This window comes from Sipha flava, unplaced genomic scaffold (genome assembly GCF_003268045.1).
Source record: "Sipha flava isolate LNK unplaced genomic scaffold, YSA_version1 49429_pilon_pilon, whole genome shotgun sequence".
Classification (NCBI taxonomy): domain Eukaryota; kingdom Metazoa; phylum Arthropoda; class Insecta; order Hemiptera; family Aphididae; genus Sipha; species Sipha flava.
The window spans coordinates 1212-12635 of NW_020273329.1; the positions used below are offsets into that span (position 1 = coordinate 1212).

The 11424-nt window shown below is 26.1% G+C and overlaps 1 protein-coding gene across 1 annotated transcript; it reads left to right on the forward strand.

Moving 5' to 3' along the window:
- The first annotated feature begins 965 nt into the window (after positions 1-965).
- LOC112690200 lies at positions 966-4270 on the forward strand. The gene is made up of 2 exons (XM_025564156.1): positions 966-1521; positions 3604-4270. Exons 1-2 carry the CDS (start codon positions 1471-1473, stop codon positions 3949-3951), a joined length of 399 nt encoding a protein of 132 aa, XP_025419941.1. The 5' UTR covers positions 966-1470; the 3' UTR covers positions 3952-4270.
- The last annotated feature ends 7154 nt before the right edge of the window (positions 4271-11424 follow it).

The following is an 11424-nucleotide window of genomic DNA, read 5'->3' on the forward strand; positions in this document are numbered from 1 at the left end:
TCTTTCGTCACAAAACCATACTTGCTCTATTTAGTTTCATTATCATACAATCAATAGGAACATTACATTCTACAATTAGTAATTATTCCATCGGTCATAATTGTTCGATCATTTTCGTTATGAAATTACATATATTTTATCACATGCATGCATAATGCATCAAAGTAATAGCATATAAATCATACTCTATTAGTTTACTAGTAAAATGATAAAAATGGTACAATAGGAATACGATCCCATGTCAAATTAAACTATTGAAGATTAATACAAAATGTCGATTGTTTACCATGTAATTACTTAAAATAGTACAATTTTGATTTCCTTCATATTTATAAAATATAAAAATTGAACATTTTAAAATTTTGTTTTTTTGTAAAATTCTTTTAAAATCATAGAAATATTTTTAATTTTTCATCGTCAAATATCGTCTAGCAATCCATGTATATGTTGTAAAATATTTAGTCATAAATACATACATATTTATACTGATATATGTGTAGGTATGTACGTATGTAAATGTATTTAAATGTATATTAAATAGTGAAATTTAGCTTACATAAAAGTATACATATACACACACATATTTATATATTAAAATATTATATACATGTGTGTATGTATACGTATAACACGCCATATTATCATTGTCATACCATTTAAATTTAATTATATGTATGTATATAACATACATACTATTATCATCATAATATTTTTTATATAATATTTATTAATTATATAGTTTTGTAGCAATTCATTTTTTTATTTTTTTTTAGTAGTTAGTAAAGTAGCTTAGGGTAATGTGTATCAATGACTGTACACTATTACACATACATCAATATTTATTATAATAACGGTAGTGGTGTATAGTAAATTATTATTGAACATATTTATATTTTTTTTTATTTCATAAATCACAATGGCGGTAGTTTTAGTTTTAAATAATATTATAAATGTATTGTTATTATTCATATAATCATACGAAAAACACAAAAATCAAAAACACTATTTTTTTCATATATTAATACATTTTAATGAAAAATCTTTATCGTTATTGTCTAGTAATTATTCTGCATAGTAATTATATTGTGAATTATATATAAGTAAACTGTAGTTATATTTTATTTTACGTATTCTCGTATTTTTGAATTCCTTTCCTTAGTTAATACTCAGTATCCTTTTTCACTTACCTGATTTAATAATAATAAATATTACATATAGAATAGTAGTCCGTATAAGTAGCTAAGTTTAATGATCACAAAACAAAGTTCACAGCCTTCTGTACCGCACAATCAGCTAAATTGTCTCAGATTTTTTAAAATGGTGAGAATACTTCAAATAAATGTATGTACATTATTTCATTCCGTCTTAATATGATCATTTTTAAATTACAAATACAAGTAATTTACCGAATAAAATGTAACGACGGTAGTGCTTAATTTTTTTCCGATTTTACAGCAGCAACATAAACCAATGAGATGTAAAAAGTGTGGCTTGCTAAAAACTATCAAGGATGCTTTAATGGTGAGTGTTCATTATCTATTTGATAATCAACTGATATAACAATCGATTATTATGAATGCAAGTGAATTATTTAAAATGTTTATTAATTAAATTCATAATTGAACTAGTTTTTTAACAGTTTATTAAATAACCCATAAGCATTAGATTCACGTTGTTTATTTACAAATTGTCTTCAAACATCCTTAGTCCAATTTAATTAATGGGATTAGAACCTGCACATTTTTTACTGCATTGTCTCATGTTTTTGTAAATACACAAATTGAAAACATATGTAATTTTGGCGTGTATCATACCTCGATTAAATAAATTAAATATAATATACAATTTATATTATACTTATTTACGAGTATTAACTATTTACTAATTTTTGTTTTATACTATTATGTAAAGTAAATGTTTAAAAGTTAATAATGCCTTAACAAACATAATTTTATAGTAAAATATATCATTCTTAGATTTTTACTTTTCAAGTCTCTTTGATTTATGACACGTAGGAACTGAAAATGCACCCACAAGTTAGAAAAATATTATTAGTTAAAAAATATTATTATGTATTAATTCAAAAAATTATCACGATTTAAATGAAAAACTCTGATTCAAGTTAATAATTTAATAATTTAGCTATATTTATTAGTGTTGTTTTTTCTTAGCTACACGAACACTTAATGCCATTTTAGTCGGTTGAAAAATACTTTACAACATTGATAGTCTCTTTACAATTGTACACTTGTCTTGCCTATACATTACGCCGTTCTATGACAACTCCCCCGACAAAGAAACCAAATCATTTTTTTGTCGGCGAAACAAAGAATATAATGTTAATTTATAATTTTCACTGGTTTATTTCTTTCATATAAAGTCATGTTGGTTAAACATTCACCGAACATTGTGAGTATAATCTTTTTGCGCAGGAAACCGGACATAGGTGGAGTGTAGGTACTTCAGACGGACGTAATAATTATCACATCGTGATATACGTACATGTGTTAAAAAAAAAAATTCAATATCTTAAATATTTTATTATATTTTTTTGTATTACAAAGAAATTAATTTTTTTGTAAGTCTTACATAATCCAAACAACCCCTTTCCTCAATCTCGCTTGGTTTATTGCAATTCTATTGTATCTCGTTCATATTCAGTATCCTAGATGTAATATCTTTAACGTTTAATGCATATTCAGACCAGTTTGGTCATATGAGATACGAATATAATGACACGCCAAATTAACAAATATTAGACTATTGCTAGTTTTCCAGTTTATAACTTTAAGCTCATATAGCTATCATCATAAATATACCTTGTCATATCACAAATCAAACCTAACACAAAGATCACCATTTACTAACTGTGAGAGAACTAGCAAAATATCATTACAGATAATTCCATGATAAACTATAATGACTGTTAGAAAACCAACATGGAAGTTCTTGGGACAAGGAGAATTAAACTTGATCTTCATTTTCCTTTTAAATTATTAAATAGAATCATCAATTGTTCAGAATCACTAGTCTTCTCACATCTGGTTCATCTGGTTCGATGTGCTAAATTATGTTCAAAATGCCCCTATATCTAAATGAATGAACCTTATAATTAATATTGTATATATGTGTAAATAATTATTACTTTGTAATCAACCAATATGATCATTATTATGTATTCCATTTGGCATAGTACGTTTAATTAATAAAATACGTTTTCTAATAAATAAAATAAAAATCCTATAATTCACCAATACACCAAATGTACTGCATAACAACACATGGGAACATTTCACATTATCTGAATAAAGACTGGTCCAAAAACTTACTAAATTTTGTGATATTACGATATTGCAGGTCAAATAAAAAGCAAAAAGTTAAAAAAATAATAACAACAATTTAGGTGAGGTCGGTAGACCTTCTTCTCCTAATGTCTTCATGTAAAAAATATTCTTCGTATAACAGCAAAATTATTTATTGTGTACACTTCTCAGAATATAGATTTATTTTTAATAAATTGAAAATAAAATAACTTATTGTTTTGAACACTATACATAACACTAATACATGTTTAATATAAACCGTGTGCATTTTACCAAATAGATGAAACTCGAGGCTTTTGTCAAATCGTCAGCTCCCTCGTCGTTCCCATCGTCGTCCTCATCATCGTCCCCATCGTCGTCCGCTCAAGCGTCCGCGCTAGATGTTCCTATTCAAAAAGCGCCGGCCACGCCTTTAGTACAGACGTTGCCACGACAGGGGCCTTTGCAAGTTATCACCGCGTCACCGTGGACGGATTTAACGGAACCACAGCCGCTGTCATTGTCTTCATGGTCCACGTCGTCTGTGTGGTCGTCATCACCTTGGTGGTCGACGCCAACATCTACTTGGTGGTCGACACCGGTGTCGCAGTCCTGGTGGTCATCACCGATATCCACGTCGTGGTGGTGATGCTGATACGTAGACGGCGTGCCCGTGGACAACCATATAGTGATAACCATAGAGTATGGTCACCGTGAATAGTTAACTCGCGAAACGATCGTATAATAGTTATTACCACTACAATTATATTATATTCTTTCTAACTATGTAATATTACATCGACATTTAATGTAAAAATACTGTAACAATTTCAGTTTTACGAAAGCCATATTTTAAGGTTCATCGACTTTTTCACGATGTTTATCGATTTTTTTTTTTTTACTTTTGCCGTTAAAAAACATTACGTTCTTATGCACTTTTCCGATGTATACTAATGTACCTATTTACTTTTCTGGCACTTCATATTTGTAATATATATATATATTCAATATTAACGCTTTACTAATTTACGATGTTCTTTGATTAGGTATATTTAAATTATCGACAACGGATTATTTAAAAAATTATAGTGTGTTCGACAACATATTCTGTAGATATTGTACCAATATGACACTGTGTTAATAATTAATTAATTTATAATTATTATAACCAAAATATCAGTCCATTGAAGTTTATGCACGAGCTTGTTTATGTTTATGAAAGCATATCTGCACATGCGATATACACATAACATGCTACGACGAAGGATTGAAAAAGCTTAGGTTTATTTATTGAAATTTCCAATTGATAATATTCTGGTGAATATTTTAGGGAATATTTCGTCAAATACTTGAAAAATGTATTAAATACATATCCAAAATAAGTGTGTAACTTTACAAGATAATAATGTATATAATTTTTTGTTTATTGTACAAAGAACTAAACAATCCATAGATTGCAATGTTGATAATTTTTTTTTTCTTAACTCGCTTTCAGTTAAGGAATAATTGATTAAAACATGCGTAAAAAATTGCGATTATATTTTTTGCTTAACCAATTCAAAATGTAAATATCTTACGTATAAATACTGTCACTTTTTTTCATTTATCATTATTCTAAAGATTAGTTCACAAAAGAAAAACTACCCAATATCTTTATACGCTTTTCGAGAAGCAATTACAGTTCATGAATATACTAACGAATCAACAACACTTTATATAAATAACCATTTTGTTGCAACAATAATCAAACATATGTGTACATATACATATATACATATATATACATAATCCTGTGCAATATGTTTCCCATACGTAGCTACATATCGAGAAGGGTGAATTACCACCCGTGGTGGCTTGGATGGTAATCATGATATGTGTTATTGTAAGTAGAATTTGCCGAAAACTAAGATGTCCTTTCGAAAACTACGTACAGATGTATGTTCCAAAATCTTTAAAATGAATATATATATATATATATATATATATATATATATATATATATTTATATACGTTTACCCGAACCATTATGAATATATTATGATTTATAATGAAATAAAACGATAAACATGTTTTTAAATATAAAATAAAACATAGCATCTACTAAAAAACCTTAAACATATTTTGGCTCTTTTAATAAAGTATCCGCATCTTCATATTTGGATATCCGTCAGCCGTTTAGAAAAAAGAGAAACAAAAACCCTTCGTTAATACAGTCTTTTAGGTTTGGTAAACACCTTATACAATTATTATATATGTTGATATACGAGTATATTTAATTAAATTTGTTACACTTTGATTCGTATGAGAAACTGACAGGAAATATTTTAAGACTATTCATAATTACATTTCGATAATATTCTTAAAATAAATATATAAAACCTTTATTTTGATGATGGAAAAACATCAAAAAAAAATTTTGCTATCTCACCGAATATGATTATTATTATTACGATTTGAAAAAAATATAAATATAATATCTAATAAATATTTTAAAAATGTTTATTGAATAATAATCGATTTTATTAGTACAATATTAATTCCCAATACATCTCACTGTTTATTCTACAACAATATACGGTGTTAAAATAATTTTTAATTATAATTATAAATATATAAAATGTATAAAATCATAAATAAAAATAAATTCTTATTATTTTATTACGTATGTGACGGTGTTGCAACGAAAATGTAAGTATGGATAATATACTCTTATGTGTTTTTTTTTCGTAATATAAAAAACTGAATAGGAACAGAAGAATAAATAAATAATATATAATTATAACTTCTAAGTGATTATTTTACATGCAGTATTAATTATTTATTATATATATCTGAATATAATTTAACTAACATCTCAAAATCACCGCATTCGTAACTGGTTATTTTAATGGGACTGTTGCATGTCTTACATAGACTAGCCAGAAAAACTGATAATTAATTTGTTTTCTGATGGGGGATAAAGGGATAAAAGGTCTAAAAAGAATAATAAAGTATCATACATTAATTTCGGTCACGCTCCATGGCCTTGCCATGGATGCTCTAACACGCTGTAGCAATAACAGTCTACAATGAATGCAGCAACTACTGGCTATTATACGGATATCATACGGCCTTTACGAATATCACTACCGTATTTTCATTTACAATCAGGTAGTAAGGACGTCCAGGGGATTTTTAAGATCGTTGCAACCACTTTTGCGACCGTTTGTACCACTCCGCTCCGTGTCGTCGGCATCTGATAACATATAAACACAAGCCGTTTCCATATGTCTCGAACACCTACCCACCCATTTAGTGACATGATTTTTATTCATTTTTTTTTTTTTTGCCATTGTACATTTTTATACTTAGATAGGGTATTTAATTATACCAATTACTTTTATCATCAGTTCAATTTATCTTATTATTTATTTAGACAATATAATTATATGAATAAAATATTTCAATTAATTTGTTTTGTTTTTAATTTTCATAAACTGACATTTATTCTGTTTATTTTAATTTTTTTTTTTTTCGTACAGTATTGCATGGAACATGCAAACATAAAATGTAATAATCCATTATAAACTCTTCTTTCATCTTACTATATTTTGTAAAATCAATAAAATTAATAATTGCTATCAGATTTTTGATACACAATAATTATAGAAATAAAGTTGTATTATCAGTGTTACGAATAAAATATTCACAATTTTAATATATTTTATTTTATTTTCTTGCCGAGAACTTTTTAGTTTTATATTAAACCTTATCATGTCGTTTAATATAATATAGTTAGTTCGATATTTCTCTTTTATATTCATATTTTTCAGTTTTAATTATACTCACTATTTAGTAAGTTTTTTTCATTTTACTTAATAATCATCTTCATATGAATTAAATATTAAGATTTAAATTAAAATTATATCATAATATTTATTCTTATTTTTTATTATACAGGGCACTGGGGCAGGTGGTTCGGGATCTAACAGCATTTTGCAACTAATTGCACCATTGATAGGTAGTAGCAGTTTAAGTACCTCACTATTTGTAAAAGTATTATACACTACATTATATGTATTTTTATTTGTGATAACTAATTAATAAATTGTATCGTAATTACTTTTAACTACATTTTCATATTACAAGTATTTTGACAGATTACTTATACTGTTTATTAATCATGATTTGAATTTTATTTTAGATTTTTAAGTCATATATGAAATTTAAGCCACACTATATTGTACATGTTCGTATTTTTTTGTTTGTATACATACCTATATGTTAATATAATGTAATAATTAATTCGTAGCAAATACATAACATTAGTGTACAACTGCATATGTTGATGACGAGAATATTATAAATATTATTGACACTACGCATCCCTGAGCATCATATTCCTTTACTAAACATTGCAACCCCCTCCCATTCTTGAACCATCACCAGAACTGCTATCTTATCGCAGTGCTATTCGTTAGTATTACTTTACCAGCGCCACTATCGACAGGGTCGAACAAATCTATGGATATTTTATCAGTATGCACATGACTCTGAATGTGTCGATTACATGTTTCTTTTTAATATTCCTTTAAACTCGTCATTCATATTGAAATCGTTTACTTTATTTTTGCCTTGGATTTTAGATTACAAAATTGAAATTAATTTCTTTTGATAACTTTGCTGTTAATAATATCTAACTATTTTCAGAAATCGGTAAGATAATTTATTATTAATTATTGGTTGCTATAATTTATTTTTGGAAATTTTACATTTTTTTTTATTTACCTTTGCTTCTCCAATAATAGATATTCGCGATTATATATTGGTAATATAAATATATAATATATACATGAAAAATGATAATATTAGCAATTGTAATATTAATTTATTTTTTTTTACGATTGTAATAAAATATTTTAGTTTTAAGAATCTTAAAATGTTCGTATATATGTTAAACAGTGCTATTAAGTAAGTACTGATATTGACATTACTATGACTGACTTTAATGATGTTTTATAGTTTTAATTTAAAAATGATTGTATTGCGCATTTATGAAAACAAAATTTTAATTCTTAAACAAGACATTTTTTATCAATATTATCTTGTATTCTAATATTAAATAAATGTAATATATATATATATATATATATATATTTAATGGACTGTTGCCATTTTATCACACTTTATAATATTTAGTTATCATACTTTTATTTTTATTAAAATTTAACGTCAGAAGTAATTTTATTGTAATCATAAAGTAATTTTATTCATTTTCAATATTATTCTTTATATATTCAATTTTTTTATTCAATATTATTAAGTTATTCTAAGATTTTCATTTGATGATATTAATACTTCGAAATGTTTACATATTAAGAACTTATAGTTATAAGTTATTACTAATAATAATATGCTCTGGGTATTTCCTTTTGGGTGCATTAAACATGACGGTAAAACCTATTTTTCAATGAGGTGATACAATAGTATTATTTAACACCCCTACTGTACTGATCAATGATGACCACCCTTTGTGCAGTTCGATAGAAAACTACCATCACGTGTTCCAGTAAATGTCCACAAAGAATATTATATTTTTTGCACATATGTTAACATTGCAACTTACATGTGAATTGTTGTATAAGTGTGTAACCGACATTAATACCAAATAATTTCTTCCATAAATTACGAAAATATGTTATCGCTTGAGTAACCTTAATTACGGGCAAGGCCGTAACTGGGGGGGTCCAGACCCCTGGCCCCCCCCCCCCCAAATTTCAAAAAAGAAAAAATTTTTTATTCTTTTTAACCACTAAAAATTTGTAATAAATAATATTGTTCCCCCCCCCCCCCCCGGGAGATTTTTTTCCAGTTACGGCCTTGATTACGGGTGTGGGTGAACTTTATAAGTGTATGCTTATAATGTAAGCGATGTATCATAAGTACACACATATTTTTATTAGGTACAATAATTGTAATATAAATAATAATATATAATCATTAAAATAATATATAATCATTAAAATAATATATTAATTTGAAATTAAATATCTTGACGTTTTAATTATAATGCCTATTACGAGTCTAACAAATATTACATTATAACCTTTTTGTCAATTAGTGGGTTTTTGTTATAGCATTGTTGATTACTTATTTATCTATTTTCTAATTTATACGGTTTTCTGTATTTTTATAGAACGTCTTCAATATCTTTGATTTTACTTCGTGCAACGTTGAACTCAGATAATGTTATAACTGCTCTCTAAATTATTATAACCTATAATCCTATTTCCCTCTAATAATTATTATTTTTAAAAATATTTTATACATAATAAGATAAACGAATAAAATTATAATAGGTGTATTTTTAACAGTTGATCTTAAATAAAAATCATTAGTTGTCTTATATTTCATTTTTCGGTTTTCAAAAATTATAGCAATATATATTATTACCATCATGGGTGCCATAAGAGAGGTGTAAGGAGTTGTACTTTCATCCTCTGGATTAAAAAAAAAAAGAATAAAACTTAAAATATAGGATTATGGCTACTGTTATTATCGTCGGATTTTCTAATAGGTAGTAATTTCTTTGTAGCCGTCGAAAAAAACGAAAAAATTTGTATTATCATACAATTTGAAAAAATATTCCTGTGTATTTAACTTAAATAATTTAATCAATATTTAGAAATCAGTCTATACACAATGCATGAGTAACCCCCTGACGAAATTCCTGGCGGCGCTTATGATTACCATAATATTAAAAAATGTTACATTTAATTAAATAATTACGACACATTCATGATGAAGTAATTTTCATTAAAATATTTCTCATGTATTGAAATCTTCCAAAAATATTTTAATAATTTTAGAAGTAAAACATTTTTACTGAAATTAATAATATTCTTTATTGGCATAAAAACAAACTCAAACTGTCTAATCAAATCAATTACTTTTCGATTATCTTATTAAGATCCCTTGGGTTTATTTGGAAACCAGTGAAGTTTATTTCAGATAACAAATTAACTTAGCGTATGAATGATAGACTTAATAAAAGTTGACTTGTAATACTATAAAATAAATTAAATTCGTTCAGAAATAATATTAATTATATAATTAAAAATCTATATTTATATAAATTTATATAATATATTGTTATACATAGATTCTTCATATATATTTGGTTCAACTTCTATTTAATACGAAAATAATATTATATGTAGAGGGCTGTGGATAGAGGAACCTGGGCCCGGGGGTAAATCTTAAGGTATATGTTAATTTTTTCTGCAGTGTTCATTAAATTCTTATCATTAATTATGTTTAATTTTTAATAATTTGTAGACCCTAATTTCTGGGCCTTCTCAAAAATTTTGAGTTCGGGGGGGATCATTACTTCCCCCTTCTCATCAGACCTGTATATGTATATTAACTAGTTTACAATTAAAAAGTAATTATGTATTTTGTAGCTTGATTAAAAAATGACTTCATTTTAATTTTTCAATATCCTTTTTATGAGTGAATGAGCTCTTAACATAAAATACATTAATATTCTTTATACCATATAGTTATATTCAAGATAAATTTATTCTAAATCAACAAACCGTTAAATCTTGAGTAATCCGTTAAACATCAAAATGACCCATTAAGATTATTCCATTAGACTGCACTAGATGGGTTTCATCAATCAATGTTGAATACTATTTTATGTATGCATTAAATTAATATTGTATTAATATAATTAAGATTTAAATTACTTTCTATAATATAAATATACATACGAAATTGATAGTAATTTAATTTATAAAATCATCTTGTGTTTAAATTATAATATTAACTAATAATATTTTATTGCAACAAACCACAACTATAAATATTTTTCGTCGTCATAAATTACTTAAATATGCCATTAGAATTTCCATGAAATCTCTCTTATCCCAAATTAATTAACCGTCATCATCCCTATGACATCTACTATTTAATATTTATGCAAATATAAGACCATGTACCTATATAGATCATCTTTTTGACTACCACGTATAATCATGAGTTGCTATTAATCGGAAAATTATTTTTTCACCCGTCACTACTAAATTAATACTTCGAAAATATCATACATAATAAACAATTTGAAATTTCGCAATATTCT